This window comes from Hemicordylus capensis, chromosome 6 (genome assembly GCF_027244095.1).
Source record: "Hemicordylus capensis ecotype Gifberg chromosome 6, rHemCap1.1.pri, whole genome shotgun sequence".
NCBI classification, from domain to species: domain Eukaryota; kingdom Metazoa; phylum Chordata; class Lepidosauria; order Squamata; family Cordylidae; genus Hemicordylus; species Hemicordylus capensis.
The window spans coordinates 4,998,271-5,019,526 of NC_069662.1; the positions used below are offsets into that span (position 1 = coordinate 4,998,271).

The following is a 21,256-nucleotide window of genomic DNA, read 5'->3' on the forward strand; positions in this document are numbered from 1 at the left end:
GTTTCTCAGGAGGTCAGGCTTTAGCATCAGTGATGGCTCTTCCACTCTCCCTTTCATTAAGCGGGAGCAAAATGATAAGAAAATGTCTCAGAACAACAACAAAAATCTAAGCCAAAAAAAAAGTGGCACCCAGTTGCTCCATTTGCATAGGTCACACCATTTTGATTTACTACACTGACCGACAGTGGTTCTCCAAGGTTTCAGGCAGGAGTCTTCCGTAGCCCTACCTGGAAATGCTGCCAGGGATTGAACCCGAGACCTTCTGCGGGCAAGCAGATACTCTACCCCTGAGCTACGGCCTCATCCCCTAAGGGGAATATCTCCCAGCAGACAGCACTCACGGGTATTCACCCATCCAAATACAAACCAGGGTGTTCCCTGCTCACGCATGGCCGCTACTGCAAGACCAGCTCTCGTCCATGGCATGGAAGGCAAGCTAACGGTGCTGTGGTGTATGGTGCCATGATCTTACCACCCAGGGTCTGGCCATCTCTCCTGCACCCCTGTGATGGTGTTGCCCTCATTCTCAACCGGCATCGAAATGATTTTAAATAAAGATATAAATATAAATGTGTGTGCGTAGGAAGCCTGGCAGAAGTTGTAATAACTTTCCTTGATGTCTGCATAGCTTAAAATAGATTTGAACGGACTTTAACAACAACAACAACAACACAAACATTGGAGGGTTCAGCTGCAGCGCACCCGTTTCCACAGTCACTCTGCAATGACAGGCAAGGCTGTCTGTGTGAAGGGGTCCTGCAAGATGAAAACATGCAAAGAGAGACTCCCTCTACAAAAGGCTACAGCTCAGAGGCACAGCCTCTACTAGCCCTGGGTGCAATCCTAAAAATCCTTTAGTTAAAAAGCATCTTGAGCGGGAGGGCCAGGAACGTCTTAGACTCTGCAAAGCTGCTGCCAGTCAGTGTACACCAGGCCTGAACAACATGAGGCCCGAGGCCCGGATTCAGCCTGCAGGGACTATTTTACTGGCTCCCAGGTATCCGGCAGCAAGACAGGAGCTGGAGACTGCCTTATAGCGCCTTCCTATGCGTGTTTTCTCAGAAATATGTTGCATGGTGTTCCCAGCGAGGCTTAGGATTGCAGCCCGAAAGCAACAACAGTTTAGGGAGGGGAGAGGACTTGGCATTTTGGGGGGGCTGGCATGCACTCCAGGGGCCCCACTGATTAAGCGGGGACAGGACCTATTTTCTGGCCTCTATCCTTGGTTGAAACTATAGGTCCATTGACAGGGGGAATAGATCCACAAGTAACTAATAAAATTCATTATTAATATATTAATAATAATTGATATTAATTATTAAATTAATTTTTTAATGTAAGGTGTTAAAAATTGACCTCGGCCCCTGCACACTAAGTTGTGGATGGTTTCGACCCACTAGGGCATTTGAGTTGTGCAGCCCTGGTGTAGACAAATACGAAGCTAGACAGATCAATAGGCTGCCAAGAAGGGTTAGCGCTCAGCAGCACGCTACATGCTCTGCATGCAGAAGGTCCTAGGTTCAATGCCCGGCCTCTCCTCTTGAATCTGGCAGCTAGGGATGGAGAAGGTGCCCTGCCAGAGAGCTGCTGCCAGTCAGAGCAGGTGGCCTGACTCAGTAGAAGGCAGTGTCATATCTCTATAAGGAGCTGAAGGCAACACACACTCTGGCAAGAGAAATGCAAGGAGACAATAAGAGAGGTGAAAAGAGTGTTGAAGGAATGTTTAGTTAAAAGCATCAAGGGGAATAACAAAACATGTCTTTAAATACATCAGAAGCAGCAAACCTGCCAGTGAGGTGCTTTAAGGGAGTGAATGGGATTATTAAGGAAGATATGGAGATTGCAGAGAAGCTAAACAGGTTCTTTGCATCTGTCTTCACGGCAGAGGATACGGCACATATACCTGTACCTGAATCGAACTTCTTAGGGACAGAAGCTAAAGAAGTGAGTGAGATAGAGCTGATGAGAGATGATGTTCTAAACTGTATGAAAAAAATTAAAATTAACAAATTGCCAGGGCAGATGGCATTCACCCAAGAATCCTTATAGCACTCAAATGTGAAATTGCTGACCTCCTTGCATGCATGCATGCATATATAAATAAATAAATATAACTTATCCCTACAATCAGGTTGCAACAATTTTCAAAAGAGGATCCGGGAAATATGGCCGGTTAGCTTAACTCCAGCGTTGGGTAAATTGACGGAAAGCATACTTAAGTACAAAATTGTTAAACATATGGAAGAAAAGGCTTTGCTGAAGGAGAAGCAGCATTGCTTCTGCAAGGGCCAGTCTTGCCTCACTAACCTTTTGGAGTTCTTTTGAGAGTGTCAACAGGCATGTGGATAAAGGTGATCCGGTTAACATAGTATACTTGGACTTCCCAAAAGCTTTTGATAAAGTTCCCCGGTTGAAGGACAGGAAACAGAGGGTAGGAATAAATGGACAGTTTTCTGAATGGAGTGAAGTAAGAAGTGGGGTCCCACAGGTATCTTTACTGGGACCAGTGCTCTTCAACTTGTTCATAAATGATCTAGAAGTAAGGGTAAGCAGCGAGGTGGCCACACTTGCAGATGACACCAAACTATTTAGGGTAGTGAAATCCAAAACAGATTGTGAGGAGCTCCAAAGGGATCTCTCCAAACAGGGGAAGAGGGCAGCAAAATGGCAAATGAGGTTCAATGTTAGCAAGTGTGAAGTGATGCATACTGGGGCAACCCCCCTGCCCCCACATATATGCTGATGGGATCTCAGCTGATGGTGACTGACCAGGAGAGAGATCTTTGGATCATGGCGGACAGCTTGTTTGAAAGTGTCGACTCAATGTGCAGCAGCTGTGAAAATGTCTAGTCCCACGCTTGGCATCATTAGGAAGGAATCATTAGGATTGAAAACAAAACTGCTAATATCATAATGCTCTTATACAAATCTATGGTGTGGCCACATTTGGAGTACTGTGTACAGTTCTGGTCACCATACCTCAAAAAGGATATTATAGAACTAGAGAAGGGGCAGAAGAGGGCAACCAAAATGATCAAAAGCCTAGAGCACCTGTTGTAGCAAGGTAAGGCTACAACACCTGGGGCTTTTTAGTTTAGAAAACAGACCCCTGAGGGTGCAACACGATAAGAGGTCTACAAAAGTATGCATGGTGTGGGGAGGGAGAGAGAGATTTATCTCCCTAGAACAAGGGGTCACCCCATGAAACTGATAGCCAAGAAATTTAGACCCGTTCCATCTGACAGCTCGCCTGACCCCTTCCATTGTGCTGAATGCTGACCCCAAGAAGAAGCAGTAGTTCTGGTGGGTGGATAGAGACCCACAGACAACACCGAGACAGGCCCTTGGTTCAGCCAGCTCAGTACTGTATGCTCTCCAGTGTTCTGGACGGGGAGATTTCCCAGCCTTCTCCGGAGTCTGAACCTGGGGCCTTCTGCAGGCAAAGCAGAGGCTCTACCGCTGAGCAAGAGGCAAATGGTTGCTGGGATCACAGGTGGAGATGAAATGGGGGTTCTGGGGGGACACATCGCTAGCGGCATTTTTAAACCAGATTGGCAAATCCTTCTGCAGTTCATAGTAGCCTGGCTGGTGTCACACTGGCCCTGTTGATAAATTATAGAATGACTCGGTCACGCTGCCTCCCCCCGCCCCCTTCACAGATCTTCTCCCCACCCCACCCCACCCCCGCCCCGCACCCCCATTTGCCAACGCTTCCTGGAGTTGGGGGCTTCAACGTACAGAACAGCAAGGAAAGAGAAACTGCAACAGAGACACGGATATGCGGAGGAGGAGGAGGAGGGAGCAAATATCAGGCAGCGAGGGAGAGGACGGACAGACAGAATGAGGCAGGCAGCAAGACGGAGAGATAGGGATGGGGAGGGGATCCAGCGAGAAAGACACTGCAGCAATACACAGCACCAAATTAATTTCAGGACGGGAGCAGGAGGCTGCGTGGACGGAATGAGAATGAGGTGGATGCGGGGGGTGGGCGGGCAGGAGGAGAGGAGCTGGGATGGGGGCCCCTCCAGCAGCGCCACCTGGAGGCCAGGCCAAGGAAGTGTGGCAGTGCCGAACGAAAGCAGGGGGAAGCAGAAAGGGAGCTCCCAGAAACAGCAGCAGCAGCAGCGTGGGGTAGCGGGTGTGTGCCCACTTGCCTTGCACGGAGGCTGGCACTGGTCCTGTCCGCAGCAAGCCCCTTTCTCGGATCATCAAAGAAGCTGCATCTCCCAGCTCGCATCTCCACCCCCCACCCATTCCTTGAGATCCAGCAATGCCCCCCCACAACCGACACGCTGCTCACACAAAAGCTCTCTCCCCTCCTCGCCCTGGCCTGCTCTACTGTCGTCTGAAAAGATGGCCCTGAACAGCCTTCGCTGCTGGGCTTCTCCTCGCCCGCTCCCGGCCTCATCCCCTGCACACCCCTAGAGCGAAACCTCGAGGTCCATCCCTTCCGGACCGAGCGAGGCCCTCGACGTCTGCAGCACCTGTGACCCCCTCGCTCTTCCGCGCCCCTCCCCCCAAGCCCATTTCCCCCCCCCAACCGGCCACGGCCATCCCCTCGCGCTGAACCTGCTAATGAATTAATCTATTTCTCCTTTGCGCGCCTTTAAAGGTCGTGGCAGCTACTGCTGACTCAGGGAGCCGTGACGGGGGTCGGGGGGCCGCCGCCAAAGCAGGTTAAGCTTTTGCCCAAGTTCGGGAGGCGGGGAGGGAAGAATAATGAGAAAAATCGCGACGGCACAGCAGTTCCCTCCCCGCTCCCCGCAAAGCTCCGGCATCCTCTGATCCGCTCACTGGCAAGCCTGCCCTCCAAGCTGCTCCCCCCCCCGCCCCCGATTCCTTGAGCGTGTCGGGCAATTGATTTCCTCCTCATGTTTATCGGATTCCACTTAGCCCGATCAGGGTTTAAAGCAGCCGAGGATTCCCTCCCCTGCCTAGGCCCCCCCAAAACCGGGTCGATGGCATTGATTCTGCCAGTAGCTCTAAACCAGATGGGGCGGGGGGGGGAGAGAAAAAGACAGGGGGATTCCCATATTGAGAGAGGTTTCCTTGCTCAGAAAAACGAACAGAAGTGAACACAAGCTCACACAGCCCTCTTCCAGGAGGGCTCCTAAAGGGGGAACAGCCCCAATCTGAGGGGGAGAAGACTCCTCACAACCAAATGCTATGGAGAGTTTCCAGTGGCTCCTGGCCCCAGGGAATTTTTTTAAAAAACTATATACAGTCTTGTTCATGTGACTTTATGTGTGGATACAAATGCAAGGGGTGGAGTGGGTACTTGGGAACTCCCTGGCCTCGGGGAATGATTAATGATTAATAACAATCATTTGGAATAGGGCCATGGTAAGGAATCCTGCAAAACACGGAGTACACGGGATTGCACAGCACCTTCACAAGAGTGTGTGTGTTATTACAGCTTCTGAGAGAGGAGATATCAGAGGAGCTTCTGATGGAGGGGGGCTGTGGGACCAGCAGGTGCAATCCTCCCCCAGCAAACCCCGACTCCCAACTCGTTTCATATCCACCAATACAATTTCATGAACAGGGTTTAGGCTGACCTCTATTAAGAGAGAAGTTCTCAATCTTGGGTCCCCGGATGCTGTTGGACTACAATTCCCACCATCCCACACCAGAGCAGTCTGGTCATTGTGGCAAGGGAGGATGGGAGTTGTAGTCCATCATTATCTGGGGAGCCTAAGGTTGCAAAGCCCTGCAATCATGCCCTTCACCACACCCCACCCCACTAGAAGTAGGGAGAGAGACTCAAAGCAGTCAGGGAGGGTACTGGAAAGCATAAAGCGGGCACCCTCAACCTGATCAGTCTTCACATCCACAAATGGCAAGGAGGGAGGCACTCAACAAAGATTTTAGGCAGGAAAAGACCACTCAAGTTTTATTGTTAACAAAATCTTTCTCCCTCGTGCCCCAGCTATGGTTAACAGGTGTGTAAATCCAAAGTATTGGGGATTGACAGTGATTGGTCCAGAGTAGGGGGGGTTACCGTCTCCTGTGGAAACCTGGAAAAATGGAGGGAACAAAAAGAGAAAGAGAGAGAGAGAGAGAGAGAATAAACTAATGTAGGAGAGGAAACAGAGGAGAGGGAGAGGGTGTTCGTGTTTGTGCAGGTCATCTCATGCAGCTAGACATCTCTGAGGAACCGTCATCAGCAAAGATGGCAGAGCCTGTCAGATGCTATACAGATCTGCTTTCTGCAAGATTTTCCAGTCAGGGTGGACAAAAAGCAGATGGAGATAAGTAAGCACTACTCCTGTACTTTACTATTTATCAGGGGGCTGGGAGGGGGTTTGAACAAATGAAGCTTCGTGGAAAGCGCTCCCTGCACATACGAGACCTGGGAGAAGGTTCAAGGCTAGCCCTTTCTCAACAGGGAAGAATTCAGCCAAGAGATTCCCGTTACCCACAGCATGAAGTGTTCAGGTCCAGGAACAAGTTTCACAAGCCCGGCCTGCCGTCTGCGTGGAGTGGGGCAAGCAAAGGTCTCAATGCTGGGTCTGTCAAAGTTGTGGGGAAGAGCGTATTTAATCAGCACTTACCCTTTTTCTTCTTCCCTCGTTTTGTGGTGATCTTCCGTTTCTTCTTTTGGGGACTTGAATCCTGAAAGGCAGTAAGAGGGGAAAGAGATGAGAAAGAGACACCTTGGAGAAAGCACGATGGTGGGTGGGTGGGAATGAAAAAGACACTGAACTCTGAATGTTCCTTGAGAAGGATAGAGCAGATATACAGAACACAATCATGATACTGGCAGTCATGTTTTCAATCTCCTTCCTGCAAATCCTCGCATGGAATTTGCCTCTCCACCCTCTGCTTTTTTAAAAGCTGCCACATGTAGTAGACATTTTTTACTGAGCTCTCGCACCACAAAGTCCAAGATACAGGCATTGAGAGTGTGACTGTTTGTCCCTTTGGCTCTCTTGGTGGCTTTCGATACCATCAAACATGGTATCTTTCTGTATCATCTGATGGAGTTGGGAATGGGAGGCACTGCTTTGCAGTGGTTCCGCTCCTACCTCTGGGGTGGATTCTGGACTGTTGCTCTTCAAAAACGGGAGCTTTTGTATGAAATCCCCCATGGCTCCGTACTGTCTCAAATGCTTTTTAATATCTACATGAAACCACTGGGAGAGATCATCAGTAGATCTGGTGCAGGATGCTTTCAGTATGCCGATGAAACCCAAATCTACTTCTCCATGTCAGCTTCATCAGGAAAAAGCATAACCTCCCTAAATGGAACATAGGAAGTTTCCATATACTAAATCAGACCATAAGTCCATCTAGCTCAGTATTGTCTACAGACCGGCAGCGGCTTCTCCAAGGTTGCAGACAGGAGTCTCTCTCAGCCTTATCTTGGAGATGCTGCCAGGGAGGGAACTTGGAACCTTCTGCTCTTCCCAGAGCGGCTCCATCCCAAGGGGAATATCTTGCAGTGCTCACACATCAAGCCTCCCATTCATATGCAACCAGGGTAGACCCTGCTTAGCTAAAGGGACAAGCCAAGCTTGCTACCACAAGACCAGCTTGCCTGGAGGCAGCAAATGGGCTGGATGAGGGAAGGGATAACAAACTGAATCCAAATAAGACTGAGGTACTTATAGTGCGGGAGCAAAAGAGACAATTTTGATCTGCCTGTTCTGGACAAGTTCATTCCCCCAGAAGGAAGCGGTGTGCAGTCTGGGAGCACTTCTAGATGTGAACTTCTCTCTGGTGTCTCAAGCTGGGGCAGTGGTCAGAAGAGTTTTCTATCAGCTGTGGCTGATACGCCAGCTGTGTCCATTTAAGAACATAAGAGCAGCCCTGCTGGTTCAGGTCCTAGGCTTATCTAGTCCAGCATCCTGTTTCACACAATGGCCCACCAGATGCCTCTAAGAAGCTCACAGGCAAGAGGTGAGGGCATGCCCTCTCTCATGCTATTGCTCCCCTGCAACGGGTAGTTAGAGGCATCTAGGCTGGAGGTGGCCTATAGCCACCAATTAGTAGCTGTTGATAGACCTGTTCTCCATTTCTTGAGATAAAAAAAACCTCAACACAGTAGTAGATATGCTGGTGACCTCTACACTCACCTATTGCAATGTGCTCTATGGGGGGCTGCCTTTGTACATGGTCCAGAAACTGCAGTTGGTGCAAAATGTGGCAGCTAGGTTTATTTATATACCGCTCTTCCTCTAAGTCATCTTCAAGGGACCATATGACACCTGTATTAAAAAGGACTACACTGGCTACCAATATGTTTCCAGGCAAAATACAAAGGGCTGGTTAGGAAACATAGGAAACACAGGAACATAGGAAACTGCCATATACTGAGTCAGACCATTGGTCCATCTAGCTCAATATTGTCTTCAGAGACTGGCAGCGGCTTCTCCAAGGCTGCAGGCGGGAATCACTCTCAGCCTTCTCTTGGAGATGCTGCCAGGGAGGGAACCTGGGACCTTCTGATGTTCTTCCCAGAGCGGCTCCATCCCCTGAGGGGAATCTCTTCCAGTGCTCACACATCAAGTCTCCCATTCAGATGCAACCAGGGCAGACCCTGCTTAGCTAAGGGGACAAGTCATGCTTGCTACCACAAGACTAGCTCTCCTCTCCATTATAACCTATAAAGCCCTAAATAGCTTAAACCCAGGGTACTTAAGAGAATGCCTTCTCTGTTCTGAGCCCCCACTGCCCATTGAGATCACCCAAGGAAGTTCAAGTGCAGTTGCCACCAGCCCGTCTGGTCAGGGACGGGTCTTCTCAGTTGCCACTCCGAGGCTTTGGAATGCACTCCCTGTTGAAGGAAGAGCTTCGCCATCTCTGGCACTTTTCAAGAAGTTGCTTAACATACATCTATTCACTCAAGCTTTTAATTACCAGTAGATTTTAATGTGATTTTAAAATTGTTTTAAGGTTTAATTGCTTTATTATGCTGTATTTATTATTGTAAACCACCCAAAGATGCAATTTGGGGCCAGTATGGAAATACAGTGGTCCCTCGACTTACGAACTACTCGACATAAGTATTTTTCGAGTTACAAACGGCAGTTTTAGATCCGGTTTTAGATGCGGTTTTTTCGACTTACAAATTTTTAGATGGGGTTTCCTCGACTTACGAATTTTACATGCGGTTTCCTTGACTTGCCTGCCTGTTTACTGCCTGTTTATTCTTGAAAAGAAATGTTCCTGTGCAGTTTGCAAGCCTTACTGGGGGTCTGGGTCTTTTTTCTAGGCTCCGGAACGCATTAATCCGTTCCCAATGCATTCCTATGGGAAACCGCTTTTCGACTTACGAACTTTTCGACTTACAAATGTGCATTCGGAACGGATTAATTTCGTAAGTAGAGGGACCACTGTACACTAAATAAAGTTTAAAAACAAATATACTTCCTGGTTAATAATCACAAATTCCAATCAGTGGTCCCTCTAATTTTTTTCACCTCTGTGTGGCAGTATCAAGGCATTGTGTGCGCACATACATTCAGAGTGGGGCCTTCCTAATTCAATCTGAGCAAGATCTAAAATTAACTGAGCGGACATCAGAAAATGTGTGAGCGCGCGCACGCCTTGGAGGGAACAGTGATTCCAATCCCATCAGTATCTATATTAAGTTAGAATATGCACTATTTTTACACTTACATACAAGTAAAACTCACATATCACAAAATTTTAGAAATAGCCCACTTTGCTAAGCAGGATCTTCCTTGGTTTGCATTTGTATGGGTGACTACATGCGAGCGCTGAAAGATATTCCCTTTAGGGGATGGGGCCATAACTCAGTGACAGATCATCTGCTTTGCATGCAGAAGGTCCTGGGTTCAATCCCTGGCACCATCTCCAGGTGAGGGCTGAGAGAGACTCCTGCGTGCAACTGTGGAGAAGCCGCTGCCAGTCTGTGTAGACAATCCTGAGCTAGATGGACCAATGGTCTGACTCAGTATATGGCAGCTTCCTATGTTCCTAGATACTGTTTTAATAGTTTGATGATTTCTAATAGTTTTAACGTTTTAAATTTTAAAATTGTTGTAATGTTTTTATTGTTTTGTTGTGTTTGGGGTGGTATACAAATATGCTAAGCAAAATACAGATCTCTGGGTGACCCCACCTCTTCCTTCCACCACTCTGCAAGTGTTTCGAGTCCCACCTTCTGCTTCCTGTTGCAGCCAGAGTGACTAACATCTGGGGGTGGTTAGGGCAGGGCTCGACAATTCCCAGGCGCCAGCTGATCGCGGTGCCTAGGAATTTAAGTGTGGCACCTAGCCAGGTGATGGAGGGAAGCAATCAGGAGAAACCACGTGCAAACCAGGGAGAGGCAAGCAAAGTGACAGGTCTGCTCCCCCATGGAGCAGAGGGCAGTCGGGACTACATTTTGGGGCTTACAGAGAGCCAGTGAAAATCTGTCCGGGTGCGTAGAGCTGCCCTGCCCGCCCCGCCCAACTTCAAGCAGCCCTCGCTGCCAGCCAAATACTTCACAGACGCAAGACTTGCCTCTCCCACTGTGGGTGCTGCCCCGGTCAACGCACTGATGTCCCCAAAGTGGGTGAGGGAGCTGAGCTGAGAGGTGAGGGCGCCCTCTCGCCTCCGGCGGGCCTTCTCCTTCCGGGTCACGTTGAGGCGGACCATCATGCTTTCCTCGTAGTTGGTCCTGCAGAGGGAAGCCATGGAGGGAACAACTGTTTACTGCTAAGCACAAGAGATGTGCCTCGAGTTAAGCAGGCATAAAGTTCATTTTGCACTTTCAGTAGGCATCATGTTTGTGAGTTTGACGGAAAACTGCCCCAGGTCAGGCCCAGTGGTCCTGACTCCCCGCTCCCACAATAATTTTCTCCTACAGGGTTTCTCAACCTCGGATCCCAGGATGTTGGTGGACTACAACTCCCAACATCCTCAGCCACAATGCCCGAACGTTGGGAGTGGCAGTACTATATTATCTGGGGACCCAAGTTTGGCAAAGAGGCACCTTTTTAATGTGGTGATTCTCTTTATTGAGCAGGGAGAGAGTAACTGGCCCTCTCCACCCCCAGCACAGGACCTCCAGTGACTGTTGCTGGTGTCTATCTTCTGTTTCTTTTTAGATTGTGAGCCCTTTGGGGACAAGAATCCATCTTATTTAAATTAATTTAATTATATTACTCTGTGTAAACCGCCCTGAGCCATTTTTGGAAGGGCAGTTTAGAAATCCAATGAATGAATGAATGAATAAATGAATGAGAACCCCTGTTTGCAAAGAAGAGTGCTGTTGGACGACTCTTCTCCAGCAGCGGCAGCTAATCAGGTGCCCCCAAGAAGCCCACAAGCAAGACATGGAAGGCAGAGGCCGTCCTTTGCATGTTGGACCTCGGCAGCTGGCATTCAGGAGGCACCCTGCCTCTGAATAAGGAGGCTCCATAGAGCCATCATAACCAGACGCCACTGAAAGACCTATCAAGGACCATACTGGCCGACTCTTCCTCGAGAACACACACATCACTACACGAACTCTCTGCCTAAGGGCCTCCAGATTTCCTGTTTGCACCCAGTTCTGGGGACAAGCCCAGAAGCAAACATGCCCCCACTAAGCAACACCACCTTCCCAGATCAGAGACTGGAAACTGACAGCCCAGGGTTCCCAGCTGGCCTTGTGGTAGCAAGCGTGACTTGTCCCCTTAGCTAAGCAGGGTCTGCCCTGGTTGCATATGAAGGGGAGACTAGAAGTGTGAGCAGCACTGTAAGATCTTCCCCTCAGGGGATGGAGCTGCTCTGGGAAGAGCAGAAGGTTCCAGGTTCCCTCCCTGGCAGCATCTCCAAGATAGGGCGCTGAGAGACTCCTGCCAGAAACCTTGGAGAAGCTGCTGCCAGTCTGTGAAGACAATACTGAGCTAGATAGACCAATGGTCTGACTCAGTATAGGGCAGCTTCCTATGTTCCTAAGCCTTGCATCTGACGCCTTTCCGATGACTCCCAGCATCAGGGCACTACTTTGGAATGTCCAGACTAAATAATGCACATCACCTCTATGAAAACTGGGAGGAGATCTGGTCTTGTGCCCCTTTGCTAAAAAGGTCTGCCCTGGCTTGCATTAGAATGGAACCTCTCTGGGAAGAGTATCTGCATGCAGAAGGTTCCAAGTTCCCTCCTTGGCAGCCTCTCCAAGATAGGGCTGAGACAGATCCCTGCCTGCAACCTCGGAGAAGCCGCTGCCAGTCTGTGTAGACAGTAATGAGCGAGATGGACCAATGGTCTGACTCAGTATATGGCAGCTTCCTATGTTCCTATGAAACCAGGCAGAGGCAACCTCTTCCAGCACAGCTGTCTCTGCGCAGTACTGGCGCTTCCAGTGCAGGGGGGGGCGGGCCTCTTTTATGGGGAGCAGAGTCCTGTACCTCCCCTACGGTGGCTGGGAAGGTGTGCGGGGGCCTTCCTCTCACTCCCTGGGCATCCTCCCAGCTACTGTGGGGACAACAGGGAGCTCTGCTTCCCATCAGGAAGGCAGCAGTACTGAGCAGAGAGAGCTGTGTTGGGAGCGGCCCCCTCAGCAACGCTCTGGAGGGAAGGTGCGCATCATTTTGGCTCCAGGCGTTCCAAAGCACAGCCCTACCCAGCATCCTCTAATTTGCAAGATGGGCGCTCCCGTTCCCCACCCGCAGGGCTCCTCCCCCCCCCGCCCACTGACCGGTGTTCGTCCTCCCGGTTCTGCCTGGTGGCGTGGGGGTAGCGCCCCTCCCGGACCTCCTCCGGCGCCTCTGAGTACTGTTCTTTCAGCTCCCGGATGATCGAGCTGCTGAGAGCCCGTCTCTTGGCCTGCTCCAGCATCTTCTTCTCGCGCTCGGCCTCCGTCTCATCTGGGGCAGAGAAGCAACAAAACGGTGGCTGTTGACGCAGTCAAGGGGAGCTTCTACTGACACCAAGGCCCGGCCACCCATCTCCAACAGAGCGGTGCTTTCTCGGCAGCGGGACGCTCTGGCTCCCTTCAGCACAACAGGCCTTCCAGTCCTCAGCCAAGTAGCTGCATACCATAATGGACGGGCACCAAGCGGGGCGGGACGTATTTCCTGCTGCCTCCTTTCGAGGTCTCCTTCCCAGAATTCTTTGCATCAGCAGCTTCGCTATCTTCTTCTTCCTCCGAGTCGCTCAGCTGAGAGAGAGAGAGACAGATCGATCAGTCGGTCGTGGGAGCCATTAAACATTCCCTCCACCTCAGACTCAAGGGACCTCAAATCTTTCACACCGAGAAGCACAAACTGAATACAAAAACAAGACAGACATTTTGCTCCACTCACCATTCCCTGTTCAACCTCCACCAGCAATTCTATTTAAAGTGGGGTCTGCAATATCACTCCCCAAGGAGAGCTGGTCTTGTGGCAGTGGACATGGAGAGTCCCCTTTGCTAAGCAGGGTCCACCCTGGTTTGCATTTGAAAGGGAGACTACATGCATGAGCACAGTAAGATATTCCCCTTAGAGCAGGCCTGCTCAACTTTGCCCCCCCCAGCTGTTTTTGGACTACAGGTCCCATAAGCCCCAGCCACAGTGGCCAATAGCCAAGGATTATTGGAGTTGTAGGCCAACATCTGCAGGAGGGCCAAAGTTGAGCAGCCCTGCCTTAGAGGATAGGGTTACTCTGGGAAGAGCACCTGCACGCTTTCATGCAGAAGGTCCAAAGTTCCCTCCCTGGCAGCATCTCCAAGACAGGACTGAGAGAGATTCCTGCCTGCAACCTTGGAGAAGCTGCTGCCAGTTTAGGTAGACAATATTCAGCGAGATGGACCAATGGTCTGACTCAGTACCTGGCAGCTTCCTATGTTGCTGTGATGGTGAGACACAGACCCTCCCTCTAGCAAGCACAGCATGCCTCAGGCTTCCTTCCATGCTTGGAGCTGGGGGTGGATGGAGGTGGGGGAACAGAGAGGGGTTCTGGCAACCACAAGTTCTGAGTCAGCTGCCAAGGGCAGCCTAACTGTGCAGACCCCCTGAATTGAAAGAAGAACTGCAAGGGGCAATTTCGAACAGGGTCCTTTTAGGCATGTAAACATTTGCCTCTATGGAACAGTGAGAGGGAAGGAGGGAGGGAGGGAAAGGGGGGGGAGAGGAGCTTCCCAGATGCTGACTCTGCCCCCTTCTCCCCCTCATTCAGGGAGCAAATTAGCCCAGTGCCTAGGCTAGTCAGACCAGGAATACGGTTTGCACTGCAAGTCCTGTTTACAAGCCCCCCTCCCCCAAGGAGTTATTGCTCGAAATGTCTTTTTCGCCTATTCATCCAGGGAAAGGGGGTGTTTAAAAGACGTTGCACAAGAGTCCAGGTTTCCCCAGCTTTGCACTGTTGAGAGCTGTGTGGGAAAGAGTCCAAAATACACCTCTGCTTCCCGTGGGATGTGTCCCACCCCATCTAGAGGGCTCTCAGAGTGGGTATCGCCCTGCAGAGCAAGACCTTGAGGAGACCAGAAAGCACCCTTTGCATCGGGGAAAGGAGAGAACTCACAAACCATTCTGACCGATGGTCATGGACTCTGGTCCACCGGGCAGGAGTGCGCACCTCTCTGGGAGATCCAGGATGGAGTTTCTGTCTGCTCTTGCAATTCCTGGCATTCCCCTCAAATGGAGGCTCACTTCCTACCAGACCGAGGGTTCCCAATCTTCTGTCCTCGGGTGATGTTGGGCTACAATCCCCACAATCCCCAGCCACAGTGCCTGTTGTGGCTGGGAATGATGGGAGTTTTAGTCCAACAACATTTGGGGACCCAAAGTTGGGAATCCCTGCCCTAACACAGCATCATGTGTCTGGATTTCAGTGAGCCGAAGCCGGTCCGCGACCCATATATCTATCATACCTTGCTCATCAGGTTGTGGGGGTTTGGCTTGAATCTCAGCGGATCGTTTTCACCTGGAATGAGAACGCCAACCAAGAAAGGCAGATAAGTCACACGTTCATAGGTGCCCCCAAATCCTCCTGTGAAGGAGATCTGAACACCCACGTCTCACCAAGAGCCCCCGTCATGGCTGTCTTCACCAGCTTGTCCACCTGGTACTTCAGTTTCTGATCAATGGGGCGCATCTTCTCCAAAACCTATTAAGAGGCAAGTGGGGGAGGGGACCAAGTCACAAGAGCAAGTCCGATTGATACGACGGATATTTATACACCTTTTCAACCGAAGTTCCCGAAGCAGTTTATATAGATATAAATAAAAATGGCCCCGTCCCCAAAGGGCTCACAATCTAAAAAGGAAACCTAAGACAGACACCAGCAACAGCCACTGGATGGATAGTGTGCTGGGGCTGGATAGGGCCAGTTGCTCTCCCCCTGTTCAAGAAAGAGAATCAACACTTTTAAAAGGTGCCTCTTTGCTCAGTCAGATGGATGTTCCATCTAGGCCTCAAGGGCAGATGCTCTCTATGGTCTCATGAACAGGACCTCTGCAGCCCTGGCACCCGAGATCCTTTAAAGGGAACTGCCAGGGCCTGAACCTTGGACCTCCGACCAAAAAAGGCACTCACTGAGCTACGAGCTCTAGTCTTCCGACCATACTCGTGAGGAAAGCAAGCAGATTCATCCGGGGGCCCCTGCACAGCACAAAGCTCTCACCCCAGGCTGCGTAAGTTCCATACCGTTCGGGTCTCCACCAAGCGCAGCAAGGCAGGGTGGTCGGCTAGCGAGCGTCCTGAGGTTTTCTCTAGGATCAGGTGGGAGAGATCTTGAAGGTACTGGAGAAGGAGCTGGTCCTTCACTTCCAGGAAACTGAGGCCCTAAGGATGGGAGAGAGAGAGAGGTGAAGGAGCCTAGGAACACAGGAAAGCTGCCATATACTGAGTCAGACCCTTGGTCTATCTAGCTCAGTATTGTCCTCACAGACTGGCAGCAGCTTCTCCAAGGTGGCAGGCAGGAGTCTCTCCCAGCCCTATCTTGAAGAAGCCAGGGAGGGAGCTTGAAACCTTCTGCTCTTCCCAGAGCAGCTCCAGCCCCTGAGGGGAATATCTTGCAGTGCTCACACATCAAGTCTCCCATCCAAATGAAAACCAGGGCAGACCCTGCTTAGCTATGGGGACAAGTCAAGCTTGCTACCACAAGACCAGCTCTCCTCACAAGACTCAGCTTAGAAGCCTGAGGGAAGTGGGGGGGGGGGACCTCCGCAGTGAAATGTGAGAGAGAAGAAAGCAAAGTGGAGAAATAGAGACATGGGGGGAACTCACTGAGGGCGGGGGGGGGAGGAAGCAAGGGGGCTTGGGAGGTGGGGGAGACTGGCCTGAGGGGGCCAGGTTCTGCCACCGATTCTGGGCTTGCAGAGTGCAGGAACTCGGGGTCAGCCTGACCGCACCAAGGCCACAGTGTCCATGCCAAAGGAAGATGGTGAGGGAGGTGGGAGGGACTGACCCAGGTCAACTCTGGAGGGAGTAGCGGCCAGCTGCCGAAGTAGGAAGCTGCCTCCGTGGCAGCCCTGTTTTCCTGACAGATGACCCACAGAGCTACTGGCACCAGGGCCCCAAACGTGCCCTCAGCCAGGAGCCACAAATATAGCCTGCCTCGGGCGGAACGGCAGGGAGGCCGACTCAGGAGTAGGCAGAGGAGAGCAGATAATGGGTGTGGCTTGGGGAGCTGGCTTCAAGACAAGAGGGAGGATCTCCTGAGCTGTTCCGAGGGGCAGCCCCGGAGAAGAGGAGGGTGGTGGCAATGCTGGCGTTTGTCAGCCCCCTTCAGAGGCCCCGGAAACCGGCGGCACGGACCCAGAAGGGCTGGTAGCCCACTTGCACATGCAGCACGGCAAGAGAATGCCTCCAGCTCTGCTGGGAACGGACAGAAAGAGACGGGGGATGGAGAAACAAACACAAAGGCAGAGAGCTCTACAATCCAACCCAAGAGCAATGCTTTCGCCATGTCTGTTTCAGAACCTTCCCAGGGCCAAAGCCGGATCCACCTACGCAACAGAAGCATCGAGGGTCTGCTCGTGCGATGCAACTCTGCACATGCTCAGAAGTCCCTTCTTTTCATTTCACACTTTTTATCTTTTCATTTCACGCTTTCACACAGAGAATTGGGACCGGGTTCACATTCAGCCCCATATTTCTCACTCCCCCATTCCCTCCTAAGCCACGCACCTTTTCTGTGGGGTAGGCCCCCGCCTGCACCTTCTGCGCCAGGCACCGTACATGCTGGGTCACTGCAACCACCTGCCCAGCAAAAAGGAGAAAGTTAAATGAAAACGGAGAATGGATGAGGCTGGGCTTTGCAAACTAGGATTGCCAGCGTTGTGGGACCCACATGCCTAATCTCCCCAGGCACAGAGATGATGGGAGTCAGAGTCTAAAAACATCTGGAGACCCAAGCTGTGTACCCTGTAACAGGGATTCCCAGAGGTTGTCAACTACAACTCCCAGCATCCCCTGCTGCAAGGGCCTTTGGCATGGGGATTATGGGAGTTGTAGTCAACATCTGGGGATCCTTGCTACAGGGAACACGACCCAAGCTTGAGGACCTCTGGGGAAATGGATGCCAGCTACAAAATGACCCCAATTAGGGCTGAGGGGAGAAGCGTGGGGGGTAGTGGGGGTAATGAGTACTCTCTCACCTGCTCTTGGAGGGATTCCAGCAAGCCCAGTGCAGCAGGCAGATCTGCTTCAACTCTCTCCTGGTGGGGGGGGGCAGGGGGGAGAGAAAGATTTAGATTCTTAAGATTTAGTCTTCAGACCTCTCCCCCCCCCAATTCCTGGGAAAATATGGCTTTTTACAACCAAAGTTCCAGTGTATTCTGCCTCTGCCTTTTGATTTATCAAGCTCAGCAGCCCCAGGGGTCATCCCATGAAACGGAAGGTGGGGAAATTTAGGACTGACAAAAGGAAGTACTTCTTCATGTAACACATAGTTAACATGTGGAATTCTCTGCCACTGGATGGGGCGATGGCCACCAACTTGGGTGGCTTTAAAAGGGGCTTAGACAAAGTTGTGGAGGGCAGGTCTATCAATGGCTATGGTACTAATCTGGTGCCTATAAGCCACCTGGCTCCAGCCTCAGAGAAAAGATGCCACTAAATACTAGTTGCAGGGGAGGAAGGGCAGGAGAGAGGGCACAAGTCCTCCTCCCCTGCCTGTGGGCTTCTGGTGGGCCACTGTGTGAAACAGGATGCCAGACTAGATGGGCTTTGAACTGGATCTAGCCGGGCTGTCCTTATGTTCTTAACACCACCCAGCAGCTGCTCCTGCACACTGTTCTCCTCTTCCACTGACTCATGTGCACAACAGCCCCCACCCCACAACTCCAAAGCTCACCAGCCAAGGTTTTGCTCTCGCCAAACACCTCTTTGCTGGCACCTCACCCCTAATTCCCCCTTTCCTTGTCTCATCTATCCTCAGAGGTTTAAAAAAGAGGGTTTCAAAGCAATTTACACAGCAAAGGAATGAGGAGATTGCTTCCTTTTCCAAAGGGGATCACAATCAAAAAAGAAACTCAAGGGAGATGCCAGCAATGGCCACTGGGAGGGATGTTGTGTTGAAATGCAGAGAGAGCGAGAGAGCGCGAGCTGGCTGATCTCCCCGCTACCAAATATAAAGAGAAAGCTATTGCTTTTAAAAGGTGCCTCTTGGTCCAGTTAGTAGAGCTTCTCTTTCTCCTCACTACATCTTCCCTAAGCTGCTGCTACTCCCAGGGAGCCCCCACCCCAATTCTCCCCTTTTCAAAGGTGCATCTCCCCTTCCTATTTTACCCACAACTCTTTCACTTCTACCAGACCTCCCAATCCAATCATGTGTGAACATCTTTTTGCTCAAGATGGGTGAACTGCCTTGAGGCTGTTTTAATGAAAGGCAGTATAGAAATTTAATAAAGTAAAAGAAAAACCCCAATCTCCTCCCTTTCCTTCTCATCCACAACCTGTCCTTTCCCCAGGTTTTCCCATGACCTTCTTCCCCTCCCCTTCAGATCTTTCTTCCCCATAAGTACCCACTTTCCTCTCCCCACATATCCCTCCAACCCACATCCTCTGCCTCCATTGTTCTTCTGTTCAGTCTGTTCTGTTCAGTTTCTAAAGTGAGAGGTACCAGCTTGTACTTCTCAACCAATAAATACTTCTTTTAAGCCATTTATCTCCCCCACCACCCCTGTTTAATTAATCCCTCCACCTCTTCCTTCCCTTCGATACAATCCCTGCCATTTCTGATCCTTCGCAGAAATTCATAGTAAAAAGATGGATTCGTTTTTAAAGACAATTAGCTTTTTACACATCCAGACACTATGTATCGATCCGTGTACGCATGAACAAAGAGATAATCAAAGGGGAAAGAAACCCAAATGAGAAAAAAAATGGGGGGGGGATGAAGAAAGAGAAAGACACACCAAAAAAGCAAATTCAATAGGGCAGCCCCGCTAGACTTTTTGACCGAAGGGCCCCTACCCACGATTTGTGGGCCTGGCCTGGCTACAGACCAGCCGGTCTGGCTTCTGCTGACTCTTTGTCTAATGCACCACCGAAAATGGATCTCCGACTTTGCTAATACTAAGATATTTACTTCTGGTCTCTGCCTCGTCAGAGACCCGTGAGTCAGATCAGGCCGATCCAAAAAATCCGAGTAACTGCTGCTAGATCTGATCGGATTCTAAAACAGAGCCATTCCCGACTCTTTGTCCCAGTGGCCCTTGGCGCAAAGCGAAATCCGTTGCAGCGGGCGGAGGCGGATCGGATTTCGCCTCCATCCAGCCTCTTACAACACCCACCCACCAAGCGAGGACTTGTACAGCCGGACGACTCTGGAAGGCTTTCCTCCTCCCTCGCTTCCTCCTTTGTCTGCTCCTCCCTCCGGGTTGCTCTACTTTGCATCCAGTCCCAAAAGGGAGAGCGAACTCTGGAGAACACAAAAGCTTCGCTTGGACCTCACTGGCCACTTTGTGGTGATCTCAACGGGTTATAAGAAAGGGACTGCCCTACTTTTGGACCAGCGGGCAAAGGAACTGCACTCTGCACGTGCTCAGGAGTCCTCTCGCCCCTAACCATGCAGTTCTCGCTCTGGTGCATCTTTCTCACCTCGAGAGCCCGGGGGCCAGGTGGCACCGGCTCCTTGCTCTCCGCCATCGCTGGAACTCCCACGTGGAAAGGAAACCGCGTCAACGATCCTGGGTAAACATCCCGCCTCCTTCGAGAAGTTTGGCCAATCAAAAGCAAGCTTCCGCCTCGCTTTAACCAATAGTTGATAGACTTCCGCCTCGCTGAAGCCGCTTCAGACAATCATGCAGAGCCATGGCTCGGATTCTAAGGCATGCCCGGGAGAAAGGTCTTCGTCGACTTCCGCCTCTTTAAAGGAGGCGGGTCCGTTGCTAGGGTAACAACCAATCGATTTTAAAAATCCCCCTCCTGCGGAGAATGTTTGACCAATGAGGCATGGAGTTGGCTCTCTCTCGAGGCACATTGGCCAATGAGATAGAGGGAAGTTGCTACAGGTTCATAAAGGCGCTACAAGCCGACCTTGGGAATCCCCGCCTCTCTCTCAGCCTCATGGCCAATCAGAGTTTGAAATTATCCCCGCGGGAAAAGTTTGGCCCAATCCGAGTAGCGTCTTTGCCTCTTTCCAGATGTTGGCAGCTTCCACTGATAAAAGTTTTTGGGCAGTCACAGAGGTTCAAAGGGATTCCTGCCAGGACTGGAGGAAGATGCATGCCTGGCCGGAAGCCATCTAGTCCACAAGTTGCACAATTAAGGACCTCTGGAGATCCGTCAAAACTGGAGCCGGAGAACAGTCGTGGACCCTCCGGTTTAAGCTGACGAAGGGAAGCTGGGTTTTTGAGTCTGGATTGTTGTTGTCTTCCTCTTCATGTACTGGGTTCTTCAGAATCCATTTACAAAGTGTGTGTGAGCCAATGTGATGTAGACTTGGGTTCAAATCCTCTCTCGGCTATGAGGCCCCCTGGGTGACCTTGGGGGCTGATACCATCCCTCCCACTAGCTGCCTCACACATTTATTCCAGCCTTCCTTCAAAGAGCTACATAGGTAGCTTACCTAAGTAACTGCCTTATGCTGAGTCAGACCTTTGGTCCATCTAGTCTAGCTCAATATTAAAACATCTCAAAACGCACCTTTTTAAGGAGGCTTTTTAATGCTCCATTATTGTTTTGTTATATCTGGTAGGTTCTTTAGTGTCTTTAGCTTTTTATAATTTTCAGTTTTAATTTGAACCTAATAACTGTGGTTTTTTAATGACTTTATAAATATTTTAAATAAATAAATATAGTAAATGAATGAACAAATATTTTCTCCACTGACTGGCAGCAGCTCACCAAGGTTTCAAGTGGGTCTTTCCCAGCCCTCCCCTGCCTGG

At 50.7% G+C, this 21,256-nt stretch overlaps 1 protein-coding gene across 7 annotated transcripts in view; it reads right to left on the reverse strand.

Annotated features, from left to right (window-relative positions):
- Window positions 1–20,214, reverse strand: part of NGDN (neuroguidin) — a 65,271-nt gene extending 45,057 nt beyond the window's left edge. For 6 of the 7 annotated variants that reach the window (XR_008310152.1, XR_008310151.1, XR_008310150.1 and 3 more), the window contains exons 1-10: window positions 19,968–20,214; window positions 17,522–17,581; window positions 17,052–17,123; window positions 15,567–15,704; window positions 14,943–15,027; window positions 14,792–14,844; window positions 12,979–13,099; window positions 12,638–12,806; window positions 10,474–10,630; window positions 6,555–6,615 (exon numbers count right to left, since the gene is read on the reverse strand). Coding sequence is in view for 1 of the 7 variants with exons in the window: in XM_053263651.1 (XP_053119626.1) it covers window positions 5,998–6,017; window positions 6,555–6,615; window positions 10,474–10,630; window positions 12,638–12,806; window positions 12,979–13,099; window positions 14,792–14,844; window positions 14,943–15,027; window positions 15,567–15,704; window positions 17,052–17,123; window positions 17,522–17,581; window positions 19,968–20,015 (984 nt within the window). In the remaining 6 variants the exon portion in view is untranslated. Of the gene's footprint in view, window positions 1–5,865; window positions 6,018–6,554; window positions 6,616–10,473; window positions 10,631–12,637; window positions 12,807–12,978; window positions 13,100–14,791; window positions 14,845–14,942; window positions 15,028–15,566; window positions 15,705–17,051; window positions 17,124–17,521; window positions 17,582–19,967 lie in introns of those variants that run through there. The other variant, XM_053263651.1, reaches the window with a different exon arrangement.
- Window positions 20,215–21,256: the final 1,042 nt, after the last annotated feature.